This window comes from Schistocerca cancellata, chromosome 9, assembly GCF_023864275.1.
Source record: "Schistocerca cancellata isolate TAMUIC-IGC-003103 chromosome 9, iqSchCanc2.1, whole genome shotgun sequence".
Lineage (NCBI taxonomy): Eukaryota > Metazoa > Arthropoda > Insecta > Orthoptera > Acrididae > Schistocerca > Schistocerca cancellata.
The window spans coordinates 16,865,085-16,892,421 of NC_064634.1; the positions used below are offsets into that span (position 1 = coordinate 16,865,085).

General features: G+C 43.8%; 1 protein-coding gene across 1 annotated transcript in view; it reads left to right on the top strand.

Annotated features, from left to right (window-relative positions):
• The first annotated feature begins 245 nt into the window (after positions 1 to 245).
• The window catches only part of LOC126101633 (flotillin-2), a 352,822-nt gene continuing 325,730 nt past the window's right edge, over positions 246 to 27,337 (top strand). Inside the window, exons 1-2 of the mRNA XM_049912319.1 lie at positions 246 to 342; positions 17,396 to 17,597. Coding sequence (XP_049768276.1) covers positions 17,399 to 17,597 — 199 coding nt within the window. The 5' untranslated portion in view covers positions 246 to 342; positions 17,396 to 17,398. The remainder of the gene's footprint in view (positions 343 to 17,395; positions 17,598 to 27,337) is intronic.

Here is a 27,337-nt window from a genome sequence, read left to right on the forward strand (position 1 = left end):
CTCCCTATTCTGTTAGTTCTTCTCCCTCGTGCTTCTGTAAATAATTTTAGATGTAGAATCACGTGCTAATCTTCGGCTTCCCGTCCGTTTTTCACGCGTTAGTATTTGTAATAGTGAACTACAGCATTCGCTGAGGGACTGTGTACTTGATTGTGTTATGATTTGTTGATTGTGGGGCGATCCTGGTGGACGCCTCAGAGAGAGTCTGTGCGCCGGTACACAGTGGCGGTGCTCTCGTGTGTTACAGGAGGATGCTGCGGATCCACCAAGAAGGACACCATCGTGGGCGGCTGGGCGTGGGCCTGGTGGTTCGTCACCGACGTCCAGCGGCTGTCGCTAGAGGTGAGTCCCGGCTGAGCCGGCACAACACAAAACACCTCTCCGTTACTCTTCGTGACACGTACAGTTACCAAGAACTGGCGACCGTAATGTTGCGGACGCAAAGTGTGTCTACAATAATAGGACCGTCCAGTGCAGAGGTAAGAAGATGTCAAACTTTGTTTCAGACCCTTGATTTCGTTCAGCGGGGTTCGTTTTTGTTTCCGTAGTAATAAGGGCCTGATGCAATGGTTTCCATAAAACAGGAAAAAATCACGAAAGTGACTGTAACTCAAAAGATTCTGTAGTCGAATGTGATAAAACATAGTCAGTTGCTTAAGACGTGACATGCTACAAATGAAGCACGAATGTACGTAATACACATAAATGAGGGAGGGCAAATATTTACACGAAACAGGGAGTGTGGTTTGTCTATATATTCGCAAGCAACGTTCTTTCGTGCTTATTTGCCCTTATGAATAATCGATAGGGTACAGAAGCGCTATTCCGCTCATTTCAACCATAAATCTTACATAATATGACATGAAACTTATAAAAAATCTGTCAATGTGATACAATTATGGTATGTTAATTGTGAATAAGTTCTGTTATATAAAACGTCGAAATTACTTTACACGAACAAAGTATTAATCTTCTGAAGAAGACAGAAATCACAATATATAAAAATGGTGGGACTGTTCCACCCAGTCAAGAGGCTATTCCGCCCAGTGTATTTAGTGTCAAAATCATAAGCATTTACAGCATGTAAACCTTTTTCGTACTTTTCCACTCACACACACTTCGTGAAACCGTATAGCACATTGCTGGCACTTCATCCAGAGGAGCTGCCTACAATACTTATAACAGCTTGTCTCACATCTTCCACGGACCATGAAGCACTTGGCTGTTTTCTTTTACACGTACGGGCCATCTGAAAAGAAACCAAGAAAACGTGTTCTCTAGAATTTCGCAGTAAAACATCATTTAAACTAATAATTCGACTGATGTGAAATTGCCCCACGTGTATGGGGCGAAATAGCCCCATGTGCAGACATTTCGAAAGACGCGGCAAATCAGACGTTTGTGACAAAAGACAGCAATATTTTTTAATACACACTCTGCATAACGGGTGTCCTTATACAAGTAACAATAAGAGTTTAAAATTTCATGTTATTGTGCTTGGTACATCTTAATTTGTTTGGTTGTATTCTTAACTATGGTAATAATCCATCACAGTTCGCTTACTTCTACAGTTAGTTTTTTTGTCCTGTCAGTAATGTAAAAGAAAACACTCTTACTGCAACCACATGTGGCGACACAGAGATACTGACACTACACCAGGCTAAAAAACTACTAACGTAGATCTAGCAAGTAAAACTTTTGTACAAATTGATTCGCAACATACTTAGTACCAATGAACCACCGATTATGTAAAGAATCGAACTCTATGTGTAAAACAGCTTCAAGCTTCCGATAACACTATGAATGAATGAATGTTTTAATATTTGACATTAAGCGCGTAAGCGAGAAAGAGTTTGTTGGAATTCGCTAAGTGGTCTCATTATCAAACATGTATGACTCTGTAGTCTAATTTCTTCTCCTTTTTAAATAAGAGCTAGTTTTTCACACATTTCAATGTTATGACATTGTTTCACCCAAACTATGTGTCGAGCAGTGATGTATGTCTCAGCTACATTCAGTGGTATATGTGGATGCTGTCTGAAAAGTCACGACGCTCCGCAAATTTTTTTTTTTTGTTTTTTTACCCTGTGCGACTGCAGCGCTCCAGGTGGCCAGGAAGTTAATGTTGAGTTCGGCAAGATCTATGAAAGCGAAAGTGAAACTTAATTGTTTCTAACGATCTATAGAACTGTTTTTACACACGGGAACGTCTGTAGCGCAATAAATATCAGCAACAAGAAGAAGAAGACACCACATTTGTCTTTTTGTAGGTTTCCTAACGACCCAAGGAGGTGTGCACTGCTGCATTACAAGACACTTTATTTACGATTTTGTTGTGCGTTATAGACATTTACCGCAGAAAAACAAAAAATTGCTAGTGAACAGCGGAAGACCTGACCTTTTGCAGAAAGGCGTTATATATCTACTCAAAAACTTGTTTTCTTCGGCTCACTTCTAGTCAAATCAGTGAATGTTGAACATACGAAGTGTGTATAGAATGCAATACCTACTTTACTTAGCATAGCAGATTTTGTAGCAAATGTTTCCTCTAAACGCTGATAGGTAATAACAAGTTTACAGAAAGGAAATAAAGTAACCCACTAAAGACAGCGCAAAAAGTGCTAAAACATGCCTGGGTAAAATAAAATTCCAAAGGTGTTTTGCATAAGCCGGAATTCCTCATCCAATTATCTTAGCAAGCACGGAAAAAAGAAGAACTGCAACGCCACGAAATGACTCTTTAAAGCTGTTGCACCATCATTATACCGATTAGCCAGTTCATTATGGCCACCTACCTAGTAGCTGAAATGTCCACCCTTGGCAGGAACAACAGCGGCGATGCGTCGCGGCTTGGAAGCAATACGGCCTTGGCAGGTAGCTGGAGGGAGTTGGCGCGCGCGCGCGCGCGCGCGCGCGCACACACACACACAAGTCACCTGATTTAATTTCCGTAAATTCCGGGGAGGGGAACGATGAGTTCTGACGCCACGTTCAGTCACATCACAGATGTGTTCGACGGGGTTCAGATCTAGCGAGTTGGGAGGCCAGCACATCAATTGGAATTCGCCACCGTGTTCTCCATCTACATCTACATGGATACTCTGCAAATCACATTTAAGTGCCTGGCAAAGGGTTCATCGAACCACCTTCACAATTCTCTATTATTCCAATCTCGTATCGCGCTGAAAGAACGAACACCTTTATCTTTCCGTACGAGCTCTCATTTCCCTTATTCTCCTCGGTGTCAACAAAATATTTTGGCATTCGGAGGAGAAAGTTGGCGATTGGAATTTCGTGAGAAGATTCCGTCGCAACGAAAAAGTCTTTCTTTTAATGACGTCAAGCCCAAATCCTGTATCATTTCTGGGACACTCTCTCCCATATTTCGCGATAATACAAAACTTGCTGCCTTTCTTTGAACTTTTTCGATGTATTCCGTCAGTCCTATCTGGTAAGGATCCCACACCGCGCAGTAGTATTCTAAAAGAGGACGGACAAGCGTAGTGTAGGCAGTCTCCTTAGTAGGTCTGTTACATTTTCTAAGTGTCCTGCCAATAAAACGCCGTCTTTGGTTAGCCTTCCCCACATCATTTTCTCTGTGTACCTTCCAATTTAATTTGTTCGTAATTGTAATACCTAGGTATTTAGTTGAATTTACGGCTTTTGGATTTGACTGATTTATCGTGTAACAGAAGTTTAACGAGTTCCTCTTAGCACTCATATGGATGACCTCACTTTTCGTTATTTAGGATCAACTGCCACTTTTCGCACCATTCCGATATTTTTTATAAATCGTTTTCCACTTTGCTTTGATATTCTGATGACTTTATTAGTCGATAAACGACAGCGTCATCTGCAAACAGCCGAAGACGGCTGCTCAGATTGTCTTCCAAAATCGTTTATATTGATAACGAACAGCAAAGGGCCTATAACACTACCTTGGGGAACGCCAGAAATCATTTCTGTTTTACTCTATGACTTTCCGTCAGTTACTACGAACTGTAACCTCTCTGACAGGAAATCACAAATAGAGTCACATAACTGAGACGATATTCCATAAGAACGCAATTTCACTACGATCCGCTTGTGTGGTACAGTGTCAAAAGCCTTCCGGAAATCCAAAAATACGGAATCGATCTGAAATCCCTTGTCAATAGCTCTCAACACTTCATGTGAATAAAGAGCTAGTGGTGTTTCACAGGAACGAGGTTTTCTAGACCCATGTTGACTGTGTGTCAATAGACCGTTTTCTTCGAGGTAATTCATAATGGTCGAACACAATATATGTTCCAAAATCCTGCTGCATGTCGACGTTAACGATATGTGCCTGGAATTTAGTGGATTACTCCTACTACCTTTCTTGAATATTGGTGTGACCTGTGCTACTTTCCAGTCTTTGGGTACGGATCTTTCCTCGAGCGAACGGTTGTATACGATTGTTAAGTATGGAGCTAATGTATCAGCATATTCCGAAAGGAACCTAATTGGTATACAGTCTGGACCAGAAGACTTGCTGTTATTAAGTGATGTAAGTTGCTTCACTACTCCGAGGATATTTACTTCTACGTTACTCATGTTGGCAGCTGTTCTCGATTCGAATCCTGGAATATTTAGTTCGTCTTCTTTTGTGAAGCCATTTCGGAAGGCTGTGTTCAGTAACTCTGCTTCGGTAGCACTGTCTTAGATAGTATCTCCATTGCTATCGCGCAGAGAAGGCATTGATTGTTTCTCGCCGCTAACATACTTCACATACGACCAGAATCTCTTTGGATTTTCTGCCAGGTTTCGAGACGAAATTTCGTTGTTGAAACCTGTTATAAGCATCTCGCATTGAAATTTCGAGCTTCTGTAAAAGATCGCCAATCTTGGGGATTTTGCGTCTGTTTAAATTTGGCATGTTTATTTCGTTGTTTCTGCAACAGTGTTCTAGCCCGTTTTGTGTACCAAGGAGGATCAGCTCCGTCGTTTGTTAATTTATTTGGCATAAATATCTCAATTGCTGCCGGTACGATTTCTTTGAATTTAAGCCAGGTGTGGTCTACACTTATATTATTAATTTAGAATGAGTGGAGATTGTCTCTCAGGAAGGCGTCAAGTGAATTTTTATCTGCTTTTTTGAATAGGTATATGTTTCGCTTATTTTTCGAGGATTTGGGATTACAATATTCAATCTCGCTACGACAACACTGTTTTCACTAATATCTGAATCGGTTTTGATGCTCGTTGTTAACTCAGGATTATTTCTTGCTACGAGGTCAAGTGTGTTTTCAATACCGTTTACTATTCGCGTGGGCTCATGAACTAACTGCTCGAAATAATTTTCAGAGAATGCGTTTAGCACAATTTCGGATGACATTTTATGCGTACCTCCGGAATTAAACATGCATTTTCGCCAACATATCGAGGGTAAATTAAAGTCACCACCAACTATTATCGTGTGAGTCGGGTACGTGTTTGAAATCAAACTCAAACCTTTCAGCAACTGTAACATCTGAATTGGGAGGTCGGTAAAAAGGATCCAATTATTATTTTATTCCGGTTGCCGACAATGACCTCTGCCCATACTAACTCACTGGAAGTATCTTCTTCAATTTCGCGACAGGTTAAACTACTGCTAACAGCAACGAACACGCCATCGCCAACCGTGTTTAGCCTGTCCTTTCGGAACACCTTAGGTTCTTCGCAAAAATTTCGGCTGAGCTTATATCCGGCTTAAGCCAGCTTTCAGTGCCTATAACGATTTGAGCATCAGTGCTTCCTATTAGCGCTTGGAGCTCTGGTAAACACAGCTGCGACAGTTTACAACTGTTATACCAATGGTTCCTGTATGTGCGTTCTTCCTGTGTTCAGCCTGCACCCGTTGTGACTGAAGCCCTTCTTGTGTTTTTCCGAGACCCTCTAACCTAAAGAACCGCCCAGTCCACGCCACACAGCCCCTGCTACCCGTGTAGCCGCCTCCTGCGTATAGTGGACACCTAGTGACCTATTCAGCGGAACCCGAAACCCAACCACCCTTTGGCGCAAGTCGAGGAATCTGGAGCCTACACGGTCGCAGAACCGTCTGAGCCTCTGATTCGGACCCTCCACTCGTCTCTGTACCAGAAGTCCGCAATCCGTCCTGTCGACTATTATGCAAATGGGCAGCTCTGCTTTCATCTTGCAAAGCAAGACTGGCAGCCTTTACCACTTCTGTTAGCCGCTCGAAACCAGAGAGAATCTCTTCTGATCCAAAGTGACACACATCGTTGGTACCGACGTGAGCAACCACCTGCAGTCGGCTGCACCCTGTGCTCTTCATGGCATCCGGGAGGACCCTTTGCACATCTGGAATGGCTCCACCCGGCATGCAGACGGAATGCACATTGTCAGCCAAGTCCCTAAGGGGCCCCATAACGCGCCTAATGTTGGAGCTCCCAGCTACCAATAATGCCACCCTCTGCGATTGCCCGGATCTTGCAGGCTGAGTGGTTTCCTCCGAAATAGGACAGGCGACAGCATCTGGCTCAGCGACAGTGTCAGCCACAGACAGCACCTGGAACCCGTCTGTCAGACAAACCGGGGAGGCCCTACGTGCGGCTGCCTGGGAAGTCTTTCGCCGCCTGCTTCGCCCCGGGGTGAGGGGTCAGCCTCAGAGCGAGCAGTAACTGGGTTGGCCACCGGTGATGACCGATCGGAGGACTGGACGTGCTGGACGTCCGTTGGATCCCCACGGCCGGCCCACAGTAGTGGTGGCCAACCACAGCAGCCTCTAGCTGTGTAACCGAAGCCATCACAGCCTGAAGCTGAGAGAGAAGTATCACCAACTCCGCTCGCATACGCACACAACAATCGCAGTCCCTGTCCATACTAAAGACCGTGCAAAACTAAACTATGCAGATAAATGGACTATCGGCACGTGCTGCGCAACTCTACTGTAGACCCTGACGAAAACGCAGGAACTGCGTCTAGTAATACGCAGATATTAAAAAACCTAACTACCGAAGCAGTCAGGTGAAACTACAGTAGATAACTCGCCCCTGATTAGGAACTTGTAATATGTCACAAAATCGGTTTACTTTCCGATGCAAACGAAGACGCGAGAATTGTAGCTACTAGATATTAAATGTACACGCAGAAACTCAAGAAACTAAACTATTAAAGCACACAGATGATATAATAAAATTCGCTCCTGGTTAGGAACTCGTAAATGTCAGAAAAGTAGTTTACTTGCCTGTTGCTGCGTCTGTCTCGGTCGGCAAACCACACTCCTAGCCTTGTGACATGGCGCATTATCTTGTTGAAAAATGCCACTGCCGTCGAGAAACATGATCGTCACGAAAGGGTGTACGTGGTCTGCAGCCAGTGTACGGTCTCCCTGGCCTCCGTGATGCACGGCACCAGCTCCTCTGGATCCGCAGATGGCTACGTGAACGTTCCCCAGAGCATGATGGGGCCGCCGCCGGACTATCTCCGTCCCGCAGCACAGGTGCCGAGGAGCTGTTCCCCTGGAAGATAGCGGATTCGCGCCCTGCCTTAGAAGTTACGAAGAAGTTATCGGATTCATCAGACCACGCAACGCTCTGCCACTGCGCCAACGTCCAGTGCCGATAGTCACGAGCCTATTTCAGTCGTAGTTGCCGGTGTCGTGGTGTTAACATCGGCACGTGCGTGGGTAGTCGGCTGCTGAGGCCCATCTTCAGGAATGATCGGTGCACTGTGTGTTCACACACGCTTGTATTCTGCCCAGCATCAAAGTCTGATGGTAGTTCCGCCACAGTTCTCAGCCTGTACTGTTGTACCAGCCTTCCCAGCCTGCGTCGTCCGACATCTGTAAAGACGGGATGCCTCTGGACGTGATTTCACCTATGTTTCGCCACGTTTCGAAGACACTCGCCACAGCACTCCTCGGACACCCAACATGTTGTACAGTTTCCGAAATGCTCGTGCCGAGCCTCCGGGCCATCACAGTCTCCCCTCGGTCAGAAAGGTTGCGCGCCTTCCACATCCTACACGCGGACAGCTCGCTCACCGGTATCACACACATCGTGCTCGTGTCTTATCAGTCATTCCTGGCCAGGCGACGCTGCTGTCGCTTGGAAGGGTTTACGTCGACATGTTCTGACTGATCAATGTACACTCCTGGAAATTGAAATAAGAACACCGTGAATTCATTGTCCCAGGAAGGCGAAGCTTTATTGACACCTTCCTGGGGTCAGATACATCACATGATCACACTGACAGAACCACAGGCACATAGACACAGGCAACAGAGCATGCACAATGTCGGCACTAGTACAGTGTATATCCACCTTTCGCAGCAATGCAGGCTGCTATTCTCCCATGGAGACGATCGTAGAGATGCTGGATGTAGTCCTGTGGAACGGCTTGCCACGCCATTTCCAACTGACGCCTCAGTTGGACCAGCGTTCGTGCTGGACGTGCAGACCGCGTGAGACGACGCTTCATCCAGTCCCAAACATGCTCAATGGGGGACAGATCCGGAGATCTTGCTGGCCAGGGTAGTTGACTTACACCTTCTAGAGCACGTTGGGTGGCACGGGATACATGCGGACGTGCATTGTCCTGTTGGAACAGCAAGTTCCCTTGCCGGTCTAGGAATGGTAGAACGATGGGTTCGATGACGGTTTGGATGTACCGTGCACTATTCAGTGTCCCCTCGACGATCACCAGTGGTGTACGGCCAGTGTAGGACATCGCTCCCCACACCATGTTGCCGGGTGTTGGCCCTGTGTGCCTCGGTCGTATGCACTCCTGATTGTGGCGCTCACCTGCACGGCGCCAAACACGCATACGACCATCATTGGCACCAAGGCAGAAGCGACTCTCATCGCTGAAGACGACACGTCTCCATTCGTCCCTCCATTCACGCCTGTCGCGACACCACTGGAGGCGGGCTGCACGATGTTGGGGCGTGAGCGGAAGACGGCCTAACGGTGTGCGGGACCGTAACCCACCTTCATGGAGACGGTTGCGAATGGTCCTCGCCGATACCCCAGGAGCAACAGTGTCCCTAATTTGCTGGGAAGTGGCGGTGCGGTCCCCTACGGCACTGCGTAGGATCCTACGGTCTTGGCGTGCATCCGTGCGTCGCTGCGGTCCGGTCCCAGGTCGACGGGCACGTGCACCTTCCGCCGACCACTGGCGACAACATCGATGTACTGTGGAGACCTCACGCCCCACGTGTTGAGCAATTCGGCGGTACGTCCACCCGGCCTCCCGCATGCCCACTATACGCCCTCGCTCAAAGTCCGTCAACTGCACATACGGTTCACGTCCACGCTGTCGCGGCATGCTACCAGTGTTAAAGACTGCGATGGAGCTCCGTATGCCACGGCAAACTGGCTGACACTGACGGCGGCGGTGCGCAAATGCTGCGCAGCTAGCGCCATTCGACGGCCAACACCGCGGTTCCTGGTGTGTCCGCTGTGCCGCGCGTGTGATCATTGCTTGTACAGCCCTCTCGCAGTGTCCGGAGCAAGTATGGTGGGTCTGACACACCGGTGTCAATGTGTTCTTTTTTCCATTTCCAGGAGTGTATGTAGTACTCGATGTTTTGCCACGAAAGAATGTGACAATGATGTGTCTACGTTACATTGTACAGTAAATACCTGTTTCTTGCGCGTGCGTGCAAAAGGGACTCGTGGAGCTGATTTGGCTTTTCCTTTGCCCAGACGTTTGAATTCTTGTGCAGCCATGTATCCACAAAGTTTTTGATTTTTTTTTTCCTCAGATATTTTGATTTTTTTTTCCCTCAGATATTGTACAATTCTAATGCAGACAGAGTTATGAGCTATAATCCTTGTGAAGATATTCATCGATAGAGTAGAAGGAGTTGGCCAACAGGAAGTTCTTTAATTCACTCTGAAACCGATCTTTGTCACTTACAAGACTTTTGATATGCTCTGGTAAGTTACTGAACATACGAGTAGCAATAGCTACCAATAGGCCATACTGACTAAAAAACCATTTCACAGACTTCGTGGGACTCAAAGAATATGCACCTTTTGCGTTGTTCAAATTTTCTGGCGTGAGCAGTTTCAGTCGGGCACTTTTGGCTGCGCCTGTCACGTTTCCTGTACCTTCAACTTCGACATATTTGTTTGGTGCATCCTTACCGTGTTTAATTGTGAAGGCGCTGTGAGTTTAGGTACAAGTGGCACATCTAACGTACAGTGTGACAATATTCTCCGGTAAAGTGCATAATCCGTTACTTTCTCAGTTAAGAAAGGAGCGTGCCTACGCTAATTAAGACACATTCTTCCACGATGTTGCATATTATATTACTGAATTAATTATTTCTGAATATGAAACATGAATCCGAATGCGTACGTTCCGCCCCATTATTAAACACACGTGTCTGTTTTAAATGCTGGACGAGATAGTGAAGTACAATCGCACGCTTACAAACCGTTTGCAACTGGTAATGATTTGCGTTCATAAGTGTATTATATGAATGTGTTCAGCTCCTTGTAAAAGTGCATTGGTATCAAAGATATTCTCCCGGAAGTTGTTCACATTGGAACAAATGAATACAGCAGAATTAATTGCAAATCACGCTGATTAACAAATCCTACAAAACATAGTTAAACGTCTAAAATATCCAAATTCTGCAAGATGTTTCCTAAAGGGAGGCAAGCGCAAACTCGCTTGTAAGTGGATCGCATACGACTGGAGAATGTAAATTTCCTCATTTCCCAGTAGCGGTAATTGCAACGGCTCGCTCAAAAACCATACCTAATTCGGCACCCCCATTGTGTTTGCAACACGTGACACAGTAGAAAGCCGTGTGCAGGAACGCAAACACAAAAAAGAACAGAGAAAACGGAACTGAAATAAATACAGTATGAAAGTTTGGTGAGAACAATGTGCCAATATAATGGCTGCGGTTTTGTTAACTTTGCAACGTCAGCACCGTACGAGATGTGAAAATACTGCGCAGAAAAATAACAATGTGAATTCTCTAGAAATAGTTACAAATAAAAAGTGTCTGCAGTGTTCTGACGTGGTGCATGGGTTTTTCTCAAACACCCATGAAAGATTTCTTCTAAATTATATAAAGCCTTCCAAAGGGATGAAACGTTTTCTGGCATGACATGTCCCTTATACTGTGTATTTATGTAGAATTATCAAGATAGAGAGACAGACCTGCAACTGTGGGTTGGTGGACACACCTGATCATATTTTATTTGGCGTGACCAGTATACAGAGTGTAGACAGGGAGAGAACATAAGGTTTGGTATTCTGTGTAGCATAGCCCTTAATGAAGAAAACTGGCAGCTGTTGATACTCTAGCGGATAGTGCATCTACAATCAAACTAGATGCATATCAAGATACAGGAATTCTCGAATAAGAAAGAAGTCAGTAGCAGTCAAAATAGTTCATTAGGAATTACAGACCAGCGAATTCTAACGCAGCTGCACATGGAGAAACATCATCAGAAGTTACAACAAACCCAATATCAAGACATGGCCTTTCCAATGATGCGAGTAGTAAAGAGTGCACGGAAGATCAGTAACAAAAGAACTACTAATAGAAGACAAATACATTGTGAATGTGAGTAAGGGGCCGGAGCCGAGTGTTCAGTGCCAGTCCGTAAGGAATGCCTCCAGAGGTGGATGCTGGCGCAGGACCGCTCTGAAGGTGTAGAACCACGGATGTGAACCTAGGGAAACTTCCCTCATGACATGCTGGCCATCTTACGCTCAGAAAGAGAAAACTGTTTCGTGTCAGAAAGACTTCCAGCAGACTCGATGGCGTAATGTTGGACAGAATAAATCGTTAGCTCTCCGAGTGTAATAACAGCGTTTAGCTACAGTAAGCAGTTATACTTCGTTTTTCTTGAATGGCTGAATATAGATTCGGAGTGCCGGAGCACAGGTTGCTCCACAAATACTAGACCATAATTCCCATGTAAAATGGCATATCTACTCAAAGTAACATAATCCCGATATTTCTCTTTAAAGAGTTAGGTGGTGGGTTCTTACGGCAGATTATGCTAGCTCTAGCAAATTTATTCAACGCCAAATAACGATTGTATGATTGCCTCCTTTAATATTTGTACAGTTGCAGGTTGTGTTACACACTGTGCATTGCGTAACGCGACTGCAGGTTTAGTTAGTTAGCAGGAATGAACAAATAAATGTTTTGACATGGATGTGTTTTCCTTCAATTACAAAGTGGAAAATGTTCTCTGGCAGAGGATACTAGTAAATACCAGCCGATTGCAACTGATTTCTCAGTTTTTAGTTTATCATTTATCCCCACAAATTTCAACTAGTTTCTTCCAACTATCATGCGTTTTTCGTTTTTTGCTACATTTTTTGCCTTTCTGTAACTGATCTTGTCTACACTATTGTTTATAAAAGAACTGAACATATTTTCACAACACACATGATTGTATACATGCTGATGTTGTCTAAACAGCAGGGATGTACATAAAGACCACCTTGTTTGTCGATCAATTTTTGATCGCTCTAAGTGCCTTATCAGGTTTCGCTCCTAACATCTGTGATGTCCCATCCGTAATTGTTGTGTTACTGTTTCACCTTACAGGATCCCTATGGGAGATTGTTAATGTAAATTAGAAATAGTAAATCTATACATACATCTATTCGTACATTCCGAAAGCCAATTTAGCAGAAAGATGTTATACTTTGCACAAGCTGAAAATTTTGTACAAATGCTTCTGAATTTCTTTACAGTCATCCAAAGACGATACTTTCCTGCAGACCATAGCGTCGTCAGCGAACAGTTTGTTGGTTCTGATGATAATATCTGATACATCATTTATGTATATTGAGAATATTAATGGTTCTATTGCGTGTCCTTAGCCGAGGTCGTTAAGTGACATCTGCGCCTTGGCTCTAGAGTCGGAGGTAGCCAGTTTGAATCGTGACGACGGAAAAATATGTTCACCGTCAGTATTTGTGTAGGAAGGGGAGATGAGGTGGTAGCGTAAAGTTCCTGATCACGAAACATTGCACCATTGTCCTGGATAAAATTTCAAATCTCTGTAGTGTGTCGCGAGGTGGTGATGGTGATTTGCCCATCGGATGGGGACGTTTAGCTCGACTGCTTCCCTACTCATCATAGAATATAAAAAAAAAATGTGGCAACATACTACACACATTTTCGTCACCGCCACCTATGGTCAAAAGCTACGCTTAAGACAACTCTGACAGGCCGTGAGGAATGTGAGTATTGTACAGGGAGGAATAAAATATCATTCCGATTCGGCAGGCAGCTGAACGTAGAGTTTGTTCGAAAAGTCCCCAACTGATCCTCATGCAGGTGTGGGGAGTGGAGGAATCAAGCTCCGCCAATAGACTCGCAGAACATCGGCTACCGACAGGGGGCGAGGCGTTACGCGAGGAAGAACCCGCGCCTTCGTCACTCAGTTCTGACCCTGAATGTGTGCTTACTGGTTTGGCGTGGCGCTGCATGATAGTAACTCTGTAACCGCTACGGTTCACATAGGCACTGTACTGTTAGACCGCCAACGTTAGCAGCTGCTGGGCCTAAACCAGTTGTGACCCGAAGTCGATCGCCTTCTACCGGCTTCAGCTGATCCAAAACTAGGGAGCCCTCGTTCACGTCGTAGTGAACAAAAAGTACTTCTCGGGCTCTTTGCGCGTTTCTAGGGCACGCCCGTGTCCTCTTTCTGTTCACCATCCGCCAGTCTCTCTCCCTTCAGGAATTCCTAACACTATACATCGGGCGTGATCCAAGGGGAGTGTCACTGGGGTGACGACGCCCTCCAAACAACAATTTACCAAAACCATTTGTATTGTTACATGTATCACTTTCCAGACGTTTTAGCCAAATATAGGAGAATAACGTAGCACGGACATAAGGGGTCTCTGTAATGGTAAGGAGATCCAATGTTTAGTTGCTTGTCTGAGAGATAGCCGACGGAGATCATCTTGTGACCTGAATGGCAGCAGAAAACATTCCAGTCAACTAAAGCGTCCCAGCGAAGGTTATAGCACCTGCTGGCAGCAACAAATCAGTCGCGTTCGTGACTGCAAGAAAGCTAAGTGGGATGAGAGAGAGGGGGAGAGATTTTCTGGTAAGAAAATAACAACATACAGTTTGACCTCTCCCAGACGTATGCGGGAAAAAGCATTCTCCTCCTTTGCGCGCTTTCGTAACCATATTGTAGAAAGTTGCATTCACAATAGTAATGCTAAGAGAAATACTGATAAAACTGAGTCTACTCTTCAATTTTATGTGAAATAAATTATATGGTTGCTAATGTTGTGAATTTTTGTTGCAGTTACAGTTCTTGAATCAGTTTCATGCTGCGGTATTTATCAAATTTTGTGACTAGTATCTTTCAAATAACTTGAATTTAATTTTTTTAAGTCGTGCTATAAAGATTTTCTAAGCACTGAAGGTGATAAAATGCTGTAGTCAAACACTTTATATACTGTATTGTTATTTTTATTATAATTGTAATCATAGGCATCATTAGTATGATAAACGTGGCGACTTGGCCACATAAACGCTCTGAAACGCACCACAAAGGAGTTATCTGAACGGGACGGAAACCAGTAGATGTGATGTACATCTACAGAGATATAAATGACTACAATTTCAGAAAAACTGGATGATTTATTCAAGAGAAAGACCTCCACAAGCAAATCAATAACGATTTGCTCCGCCTCTGGCCCTTGTGGAAGCAGTTATTTGGCTTGACATTGATTGAGAGAGTTTTTGGATGTCCTCCTGAGGGATATCGTGCCAAACTTTGTTCAGCTGGCGCGTTAGATCATCAAAATCCCGAGGTGGTCGAAGGGTCCTGTCAGTAGTCCTCCAACGTCCTCAGTTGGGGAGAAATCCGGAGACCTTGCTGGTCGAGATAGACTTTGATAAGCACGAAGATAAGCAGTCGAAACTCTCGCCGTGTGCGGACGAGCATTATCCGGCTGAAATGCACTAAAGACGGTGGTAGGTACCGTTCTGCAGGCACTAGTCAAACGTAGAACTTTTCATCGGATTCCCACGGGATATAACGAGATTCACCATCCCAAATCACTTGTTTCCAGTCATCCACCGCTCTTTGCTCAGCCTCTAGGGTCGCCTAGCACTGAGTACAGGAACGGGTAGGTTACCGAGAGCTGGGCAACCATTGCACCCCATTCGTTCTAATTCTCTACACACAGTCATTCTGGTGGCTGGACGGCTGGTGGTACTCTGGAAATTACGAGCGGCTACTTCCGCCATTCTCTGCAGTGCTCGACACTCCACTGTCCGCCAGTACGTGAGGTCTTGTAGTCTCGGTGTAGCTGCGGTTGCTCCTCCGCATTTCCAGTATTCAGTGACTGGTTCGCGTTCCAAGTCACTGAGCTCTACCACCACCACCTAGAGACAAGGCCGCGGCGCGAAATTCATAGCAGGTCGTGACGTCACTCCAAGCGGGCCACCATGTTGTGTTTCGAAGCGTTTGTTTATCTACACGTTTGGTGGTTCGAGTGCTATATTCGTGCTTAAAACTAGCGATTACAGTGTTTGCCTATAGTGAAGCTACTGTGAACATGGTTTACAAGTGCTGTGTGCCAAGGTGTCGTGGGAATTACGGAACTCGACCGAAAGTAATGTTGTTTTCCTTTCCGAAAGATGTGAATCTGCATTGGAAATGTCAGCGATTCATCGGGACAATTTCCAACCCACTGAGCACACGAAGGTATGTAAAAACTATATACCTAGTACAATTGTTATTTTTTCTGGTGGAATATCTTGCATTTTGGATACATTAGACTAAAATTGTGAGCAAAAGTTCGCAGTAAGTAGGCCTAGTATTCGATATCAAGTGGCTTTATTTTGATTTTGAAAACGAAATATAAATTTGTGGCTCGTGTTACTTTTTATTCGTGTTTAAATTTCTCTGCAGTTCGTATTTTTTTACGCATTACCGATACGTTTTATTCTCTATTTGTGAGTGGGTGTTGTTTTTCACTCTCGCATTAGTTATCATGAGTGCTAACGAATGTTGAAACTGCTGTTTTCATGTTTAAAAAGCGATCTCTCTCTGTATGAAGCATATCTGTGTTATTTTTCGATGTGTCAAACAGTGGAACAAATTAATCTAGAAATAGGTTAAATTTATTATTGACGTTTTCAGCTTGACGCATTGTCTCATTCCAACTGCTGCAAATGTCTGCTGAAGGTTTGTAGATTTTCACTGTTGACTTATGCTCAAAATCTGCCATATTTTTACAGGAAAGAAAATTTACATTACAATAACAACGCATAATTGTTTTTGTGAGGTGAGTTAAAAGTGATTGTTTGCTTGGGGAATGTACTCAGCTTTCCTGAGGGAGCTCTATAAACAGCTACACAATATTTATTTAGGATACTGAAGGCAGAGGAATTTAATATTATACACTGTATTAGTGCAGAATTTTTCAAGTGAGTGTAAATAATAGTTGTCTGGTCCAGAAAGAATGTACTTTATCACAGTGCATTTTTCACAAATGTACCTTGTTTTATCATGTATATCGCAATATTATTTATATCCCGCACTCGTACGTTTTCACTGGCTATTGATAAGTCTTATGCAATCACATTACCGGTAAAAAAGAATTATAAACTATAGTTTCTGCTATATCGCGATTGATAAAGTTACTTATTTTAACCATTCGGCAAAGTACTCTCCTCTTTGCGTGGTATCATTTGCCAAGATCTCGTTTCTTTATCTCCAGTGGTTTACGAGATATGACAGGCGTTATGAATATTTCATTCCCGCACGTTGCGATCGGAACTGAAGTTGCTGCAGATGCTCAATTTTTTTGGAAGCAGATATTGATCCAAAGTTTTACGAAAATTTCAAAACCTCATCTGTATTTCATACTCAGCAATAGAATGTGTAATATGCATCAAACACAAATTCATAGCGACCTCTATTTTTGATGGCAACGTTCTCAAATTTGATACTCATCTGTGAAATACCACAATAGTTATGACCATTATCGAAATGATTGGCACTTCATCATGAAGCTGCCATGTAAAGCTAAAAGTATTTCAGAAATTAATTATTTTTTACAGAATAGGTTCTGTAAAACCGTTTGACAAAGATCTGCAGGCCGTGCGTCTCGATTCTTTAAGCGCAGCGCCAATCCAACCCTGGCCCGCTTTGCGTGACGTCACAAGAGCGCGCCGCGGCCTTCTCTTTAGGTGGTGGTGGCTCTACTCGCCGACACATTCTGCTCTCACTGCTTCCCTAGTGACAACAGAGTACTCCCCGCCACCGTTCGTGAGGTCTAGCGGTCATTTCCGCATTACAAGGGTGTTCGGAGACTTTCCTTCAGATAGTGAGTCTACTTGAGAATCACCGTAAATCACGAACAAAGTGTGACCTCCACCAGAACCGAAGGCTGACCGCCGTGCTTTCAGGTGATGACGCTGAACCCGATGTGCGAGAGCGTGGAGACGGCGCAGGGGGTGCCGCTGACGGTGACCGGCGTGGCGCAGTGCAAGATCATGAAGGCGGACGAGCTGCTGCAGACCGCCTCCGAGCAGTTCCTGGGCAAGACCGTCAAGGACATCAAGTCCACCATCCTGCAGACGCTCGAGGGCCACCTGCGCGCCATCCTGGGTGAGTGGAGCAAAAAGATCAGGAAGCAGAAACGTCCGCATTCCCAGCCCAAAACGAAATCTGCACGTGCGTCTGCACGCTTTCAGGTTTTCCATCAGCTTTCAGCAGGCAGCTCAGAACAGTGGTCGCCAGACTGCAGCCTCGCAGCCTCCTCCGAGTGCTGGTGCTGGCCACGGTTCTCAGCCGTGTTTTATAATGTGGCAATATGCTTCTATAATCCGTTCATCGTAAGAAAAAATCTGATGTAAACAAACACAAACGCGATGATTGGTCAGAAGCCGTAGCACACGCGCACTGGTGTCGTTACGCTCTTGCAAGCAGGTCCTACGTGTGTATTAGGTATATTATTACTAAGTTACGTTAAATCAAACTTTAAGATGTTCAATTGTATTAACAGCCATCAACGTTTTTTCTTAATCACTATTTAACTACGTAGTTTTTATTTCAAAAATCGTGTGCAGTCACATCGTCTGCACTGTTGCGCTCTGATTGTCGCGCTGTTAATGCGCAGTATGAAAATGGCTGGGGCTGCTCTCTGTTCCGTACTGGAACACGCGTGTGGGACACGGTTAAAAAGTGCCGAGAAATAGCGTGTTGTTAATGTTTCCTTATAAATTTGCGGGGATAATCGACTTTGAAGTTTTCCCAGCAGTTGATACATAAATACACATCGTACGTGTAGCGCAGTCGGTAGTGTAATGGAATGTTTACTAAATACAGTCAGTGTTAACTACTTACAGTAATTATAAAACTCATCACCATTTTAATGAATATGCAAGTCTTCTTGTTTCTAATTACATATTGGACACGAAATTCCTATCTCCATTTCAAATACAAATTCTTAATTATCGATGTTTCATGAAAGACTGTTTATAAAAGTAGCTTAAATTAAGAAAACATAAAAATTTAATTTTTTAAGGCCAAAATGAAAAACAAAACAAATCCTCTTTATTTGGACTATGTCCATCCTTTTGAACCACAGAGATGGAAACATGGAAAACAATCATTTTCACAGCATCGAGCACATCATGCAAATGCTGAATTTTTACATTTGCTACTGTACCATTTCAATATGAACCCAACAGAACTGCTCTGGAGCCAAGTTGTGGTGGTCCGAGAAGTAACAAGACTGTTGAGCTGCCATACTTACTGCAAGTAACGCACGCCGCTTTTTTACATGTCGCTGCAGAACTCTGGCGGGATATAGAACGACGCGTCGTAAAAGAAGAGGAGAAAATGCGGCGCCTGGTTGCCTTCGTGAATTCAGTTGTTGATAGGCTCGTTATCAACATTGCGGGTGACACTTCCAGAATGTATTTCTAGGATTCGGATAAGGAAGGAGCTAAGACATTTCCAGACGACTGACTTAATTAACATTTTCACTGGCTTCAGTATTCAACAATGTGGTGAAATCCCTGCAGTACGCTTCTGCATTACACACAGCTCGCTCAGAAAAATTACCACATGTTTAAGTTAGAAATTTTCATCACTCTTGTTTGTAATTAGAATAGTATGTCAGGTGACAATAATGGCATTTTGTGCTTTCCGTCTGTCAGCTAAGAATCGCGCGGTAGTTCTGGAGTTTCTCCGAATATTATTTTACTCTCTTTAAAAATCAAAAGACATTCGAAGCTATAGCCTTTCTTTGCTCGTCTCATTTTACGTCTGAAGTGCAATTGCTCAGATCCTTGCAGGTTACTCGGACCGCTGGCTGGCCGGTGCTGTCCAAGTGTACCGAGCCAGTAAAGCCGCTGTCCCGCATTAACGCTCAGTCTATGTGCGCGTGACACGGCATGAGACGTGTCCTCATGATCGTACTTGACTGTACTGGCCACAGGTTGGCTTCCGCTCCACGTGAAACGAAATCCAATGAGATTCAAGCAAACGCGGAAGAATACATGGCGTAATGTTTACATCAGGTTTATTGTTATGATGAACAGAGTATAGCAACTAACAGCAGAAACCAAAAACGTCAGCTAACGTTAAGGGCCTTTTAGGAGTGTATTTTTCTTGCTCAGTAACAAACAAAAATACTTTACAGAGACAGTAATTTTTAAAATTTGCTTAATTTTCATTAGCGTTGGCGAGTTGGCCCGTGAGTTAAAGTTTGCCACCTACTTCAGGGGCGGAATGGGGAAGTAGCGTGGCCACTGCAGGGTTAGAGGACGTGAGTGGGGGAATGTCGTCGTGTTCCAGTACTGACAACTCAGGAGCGTGCACAACTCGCAGCTATCAGCTGCTGTCCTCTAAATTTCAGACGGAAGTGACATGGATTCGTGAATGCGCATTACAGGGATGGGCATATTCAAGTGTCTTACCTGTTTATAGCAAGTGACATGAAATCAAATTAAGGTTGCTGTGATACAACACGCCGGCCGTATTGGCCGAGCGGTTCTAGGCGTTACAGTCTGGAACCGCGCTGCTGTTACGGTCGCAGGTTCGAATCCTGCCACCGGGCATGGATGTGTGTGATGTCGTTAGATTAGTTAGGTTTAATTAGTTCTAAGTTCTAGGGGACTGATGACCTCAGAAGTTAAGTCCCATAGTGCTCAGAGCCATTTGAACCATTTAATACAACACAATGAGTAGTAGAAAAATAACATTCAAAACATTTAATAAACATTTGTGATTTTGTCTCATATTGAAGTTTCTTGTTTTTAATTAATATAATGTGCTTATTTATGTAGGCCATCAATTAATAACAAGGTCGGGTGGTGCGTACCACCACTGTTGTCTGTGAAGTGGACAGAGGAAGTTCGTTCTGTTATTTTTTTGCAAAAACTTTTATGATTTTGATTCATCTGACGTAAGATAAAGTAAATTACAGTGGTTCAAAAGAAAAACGTGTTTTTTACGCTGCACATTAAATTTCTTTATTTATCTTGCGCACCCGGACGCGTTTTGCCACACACAAAATTGACAGTTAAATTGCTATAGTATAGGAGTTCAGCTATACTTCATTTATCGATTCGTACGGATCAGTCGCCGAGATGAAATACCATTTGCTATGCTACAAGAGAGTTTTTCGAAATATATGCGAGTTGACACTTTCTCAGTCTGTATATCACTTTCTCAAACTGTATGGGGTGCAATACCGCTCTACCTGCCGTCAGATTTACGAATTCGGCAGTCTAGTTGTCACGACTGCCAAGTAATGTACCAGACGGGGAAGACGATGAGCTTCTGAAATCAGATAGCACTCAGTCTGAGAGTTGTTCTGGACACTGTTCCACCTTCGTCTGGTCGAACGTAGGTCCCGAGCTACATTGGATAGCAAAAAAATACTGGATAACTGACAGACGCTTCAGATGGAACAAGTTTTGTGCAGGAGTGCAACCACAGTCATTGAAGTCCCGATGCAAGTTCATAAAGTCGATTCTCTCCACTTTCCACATGTCAAGCCCACTGTCAACTCAACAAAACGTCGCCCACACATTGTCTTTCACAGCTACCCCGCGCCACACACACACACACACACACACACACACACACACACACACACTACAGTACACCATTACTCTGGCCACCCTCGTCCCACTTTAGTCCAAAAGCAAACTAAGTAGGGAAAACTTCAAGAAGTCTATATTGTTTCAAATACTTTGGTGAAGCAAAATCTACAACTTTTTCCCAGATTTATCCATACATGAAACAGGTGTTCGGCACTGCAACTAACAGATATTCCACACTAACCAAGGTACATTTTATTTAAATGGAAACCCTAACTGTTTCTTATGAGATTCTTAATGTAACTAATTAAATGGTTCAAACGGCTCTGAGCACTATGGGACTTAACTTCTGAGGTCACCAGTACCCTAGAACTTAGATCTACTTAAAGCTAACTAACCTAAGGACATCACACACATCCATGCCCGAAGCAGGATTCGAACCTGCGACCGTAGCGGTCGCTCTGTTCCAGACTGTAGCGCCTAGAACCGCTCGGCCACTGCGGCCGGCCAATTAAACAATCTTCTTAGTTGATAATAAAAATAAAACCTAATTAATTGAAAAACTGAATAACGTGAACTATCTAATACTGCACTGCAACACAAAACAAGAAAACAGATTATGTCAAAGGAGTACGAAGTTTGAAGATTCATGTAAAAATATAAACGGGTTATGAAATGTATTTGCTTATCGACCTAAATTCTTGTCGTACACAAATGGTTTTCCTCGTTCATGTATGTGAAATATTTATTTATTTATTTAGCTTATGATACATGACAATCACAATCACACATAAAATACAGTAACACAGACACATTAAAGTACAGTTTATATCTTTATACCTAAGCCATTGAGCCAATTCACCACTACGGAAGTAACCAGGTTCGAATCCATTAGATTACCAGGGAAGGCACGGAGGGGGCAGTCTAGTGCTATATTTAGCGTTTTTTTCATTTTCTACATAACTTACACGTCCATATCTTCATGCGTAGCTCTGAATAACTGTAAACAGCGTGGCAAAAGATTCTTGTTACTGAACGATACATTAAGGTCTCTTCCTCATCCGTTCACATTTCAGTGGAAAGAATGAATGCTTCTGCACTTCTGTGCGAGCTGTTATTTTCGTAATTTTATCTACACGATCTCTACGGAATAAACATGTAGGCGGCTGACGGACATTCGTGGTTTGCACGCGGAAAGATGAGTCTTGTAATTTTCCAAGCACGTTCTTCAGAGATGTACAGTGTATTGCTTCCACTTCTGGCAATTAAGGTTCTTCATCGTTTATGTTAGTCTTTCTCCACAGTCAAACAAACTCCACCTTTCTCCTATTCATAGTACAGGGCTATTATGAATGACTCATTCGTTTTCCGAGTTTTATATGCTCCCAAGTATTACAGGTACAAATATGACTGATGCATGGATAGAACCATAAACTCAGAGAGTTCGCATTGTGCACAGCAGTTGCTGTCACGAGGACAGTTCCTTGACAAAATGGCGACAACGCAAGAAAAAGGTTTTTGTGTGTTGAAATGTGCGGGATGTTATCTGTTACAACAGTGCACCATTTAGAAGGAATTGCGTAAAAGAATCGGCATGTGAACAAAGGAGTGTGCGTTATTATCAACAACTTACGGACACTGGCTGTATCTGTACACAAAGAAGTATCGGTCGACCGATTGTGCCGGATAAAACAGTGGAGAGGATGAGATATGTTTCGTACGCAGTCGAAAAACATCAACGGTCCCTGCAGGCCACGAACTTGGAATACGGCGACCACATTTAAAACCTTATCGTCAGCAGCTCGACCAACAGTTAAAATGGGAAAATTATGGCAGGCGTCTTCAATTTTGCATCACAACGCAGAAAACACTTGAGCATAAACATTTCGCCTCCACGCTGATATTCAGCGACGAAGCAACCTTCCCTTTATCTGGGAAGGTTAATCGCCACAGTGTGATACTGTAGGACACTGAACATCCTCATGAAGTTGTGGAGCATGAATGAGATTCGCCGATATCTGTACAGTATCACAGACGAAACTGTATGGGCCGTTTTTCTTCTGAGAGAAGACTGTGACATATGCTGTGGTCATGTCCATGAATGACTGCTCATTCCCGCCGCGCGTTCTGAGGTGCGGCTCCCCCCGTCGGAGGTTCGAGTCCTCCCTCGGGCGTGGGTGTGTAAGTTAACTAAGCTAGACTGAGTAGTGTGTGAGCCTAGGGACCGATGACCTCAGCACTTTGGTCCCATAGAACTTTCTAAATTTTTTGCTCATTCCGAGACTAATTGTCCAGCACGGCGGGGACCCCGTCATTGGAGCATCGACGTTCGTCGCAATCTAAACGACGAAATTCCGCGTCGCTCGATTGGGTATACTTGTGAAGATGATGTCGCTCCATTCCTTTAAGTCACCCCCACTGCCAAGAACACTGAAACATTTCCGAGAACGCATCAGTATTGCTGTGATGATATCGACAGGATGTTGCTACATTAGACACGGAACAAATCTGACTACAGCTTGGATGTGTGTCGTGTAACCAAAGTGGTACTCATAGAACATTTGTAGAGTGCAAAATGCAAAATTGGTGAGTTTAAGGTTCTGTTCATGCACCAATCATATATATACATGCAATAATTTGTAAAATATACAGCTTTGAAAACTAATGACACATATTTACGTTGAAGAGCCAAAGAAAGTGATACAACTGCCTAATATCGTGTAGGGCCCCACGAGCAGCGTGGCCTCGACTAATGTCTGAAGTAGTGCTGGAAGTAACTGACACATTGAATCCTGCAGCGCTGTCCATAAATCAGTAAGAGTACGAAAGGGTGGAGATCTCTTCTGAACAGCACGTTGCAAGGCAACCCAGATATACTAATGTTCTTGTCTGTGGAGTCTGGTGATCGGCTGAATTGTTTAAACTCAGAAGGGTGTTCCTGGAGCAACTCAGTAGCAATTCTGGACGTGTGGGGTGTCGTGTTGTCCTGCTGGAACTGCCCAAGTCCGTCGGAAAGCACAATGGACATGAACGGATGCAGATGATCAGACAGAATGTTTACGTACGCTTATTCTGTCGGAGTCGTATCTAGACGTATCAGGGGTCCCACATCACTCCAACTGCACACGCCCCACACCATTACAGAGCCTCTACCAGTTTGAACAGTCCCCTGCTGATATGCAGGGTCCATGGATTCATGAGGTTGTCTCCATACCCGTACACGTCCATCCGCTCGATACAATTTGAAACGAGACTCGTCCTAGCAGGCAACATGTTTCCAGTCATCAACAGTCCAATGTCGGTGATGACGGGCCCAGGCGAAGCATAAAAGTTTGTATCGTGCAGTCATCAAGAGTACACTAGTGGGCTTTCGGCTCCAAAAGCCCATATCAATGAGGTTCCGTTAAATGGTTCGCACGCTAATACTTGTTGATGGCCCTGCATTGAAATCTGTAGCAATTTGACTTGTGTCACGTTGAACGATTCTCTTCAGTCTTCGTTGGTCCCGTTCATGCAGGATCTTTTTCCGGCCGCAGCGATGTCGGAGATTTGATGTTGTACCGGATTCCTGATATTCCCGGTACACTCGTGGAATTGTCGTACGGGAAAACCCCCACTTCATCGCTACCTCGGAGACGCTGTGTCACATAGCTCGTGCGCCGACTATAGCAGCACGTTCAAACTCACATAAATCTTGATAACCTGCCATTGTAGCAGTAGTAACCGATCTAAAACAACTGCAGCAGACACTTACTTGTCTTGTGTAGGCGTTGCCGACCGCGGTGCCGTGTTCTGCCTGTTTACATGTCTCGTGTGTTTGAATAGGCATGCCTAAACCAGTTTCTTTGGCACATCAGTGTGGTAGCCCTGTATTCCCAGACCGGATAAGCATTCCTGGAACATTGTATAACATGAGTACTTTAAAAAAAAATTGTCTTGGGAAAACAACGCTCATCTTTTGCAAGAGCCGCGGGCTTTGTCAGATAAACCTGGACGGCTTGAAATAAAGTTCTTACCAACATTAACTGTCCTTAAACAGAAGAGAAATGTCATGAGAAAATGTCGCTGAAAAACTGAAGTACTTTTTTATAAGATCTTCGTCACAGATGATAGATATGCAACGTATGCGTCCGTAGCACACGTCGTTCTTTATGACCAAGTATTTAACTGCGAATAAATGTTGCCAGTCGTAGAATAAAAAAGTGCCATTTGCCCAGTTACGGGTCCTATCAGCTTCTTGTTCTCGCAAAGCTCGTAAAGTTTCTTCTCTACTGCTTTAATTCCTTTGTTAGGCGATTTTTCACTCGACGTCCTGTCTTTCACAGATTTTGAAAGTTCCGTCAAGTAATGTGGTTTATCGCACGATCCTTTGATGCCAACTAATTCAGGGAGCAAGCGAGCAATGTGTCACCTTTGTAAGAGACTGGAGTCACATTAGGACGGGCGAATCAGATTGGGATTTTCTATTAACCTTCCCCTCCCCCAAATTAGCTTTAGGAAAAAATAGCTTTAGGAAAATGGACACAGCCGTTTCCTTCATCCTTCCCCTACCCGAGTCTGCACTCCGTCGCTAATGACATCGTCGACGGGACGTTTAACCATCATCTTTACATCTACATCTATACTCTGCAAACTACCGTTACGTGCATGTTTCTCACAGCGTTGTTCGTATGGAGTCATTTGCAGGTGCAACGGCCATGCTCTTAGACTGCCTGGCCTTAAGTGATGAATTAATTCTTTCTAGAGGTTTATGTCGACTCTGGGAAGAGTTAGAGTATGTGTTTAAGACTTCGTTCGTTACATTTTTTTATTGTTACGAATTATTTTTATCATAAGCCTATCTCTAAGTGTTTAGTGGTGTCTTATGTGCCCGCCCAACGCTTTGAATTTGATTTTTTTTTTGTCTTAACTTGAGAGTATTCAGGAAACGAAGGTTTTAAATTACCCTTAATTTGAGGGTAGTCAGGAAACAAGTTTGCTGCCACCGTAGCTTGCTGCGACCAAAAAGTTGGTAGAAGTTCTCGACTGTTTCGAAGTATAGGGCTGTTTATTGATTAGCCTCTTCAGCGCCCTAAGGACTAACTTCAAATTATGACGTGATTACCTTTTGCACATCATTGTTATGGGCCACTCATGACGGATGCTTAATTATAGTCCTGGTCGGAACACTTGACCAGATATAGTCCCTTTCGTTCCACATAGTTCCTATCCTAATACAGACTGATATTCGTCGTGGATAAAGGAGATATTTAACTTGTCATCTTTACTTCAGAATGGTTTTCATAACGTCTTTCATTATTTTAACACAACGAAAGACTTCTCTTGACTGATAGATTTTTTACCAAATTTTACACATTTCCTTCCCATTTTAATTTTTCCTATTTTTTTAATCGTAGAGGCATCCTATCCTCGGGGCACTGCCCCAGTCCCACCTACCGAGTTACGCCCCTGTTGTTATCGCTGGTTAGAACCTGTAAGTGTCACGTGATTACTTTCCGCATGTCCTCTCAAGAGTAAACAAAACAAATTGGGCGCGATGTAACCCAAGCGTCAACAATGCAGGGATGCCTGTAGCGGCACAAGCCGTTGCTTAGCAGTAGCATCAATATGAGGCGAGAAGAATAGCGAGCTGCATGGAAGTGTGTATCCCCAATAACCAAAATCTCGAGAAACCCATGAAATAAAGTAAGGGCACTTACCAACGATAGCAGAAGGTAAGTCATCAACAAACATCTGAATTTCGCCAATACGTGGCACCCAAAACACAGGCGTCAAACTGAATTCACCTTTTTGCTGACGCAAAACATTGATTTTCACATGCAGGTCTATTTAGTGGAGATCTTTGACACTCCAGTTCTACATATGATAACATTGTCTTTGTAAATGAATTATCCAGACTGGTTTCAGGGATTGTTTGAGACGGTTTGTGTTGGACGAGAATGAGTTAATGTGTCTTATAGTTACAGGGGGATCATACCACTAGAAATTACACATTCTTTACGAAGTTTCTTTGACATGTGAGCTCTGTCGTGATCTTTTTTTAAAGTAGTCATTGGTCAGAGTGTTGAGTGTGTCCCGCGGTATGTTGAAGCTCATGTTTTCCATGCACATATCGTAGGAAATTATGCATTTTATTAGTATTTCTGACGACCATAGACTTTCAAACAATAAGGTGTACTTTTGTCAGAAAACTGATTTGTCTTAAAATCATAGCCATCTTATAAACGAAACGAAATGAAATTGTTGCTTTCTGCTCACAAATAATTGAAGTTTGTGGATCAACTTTCGTCTTTT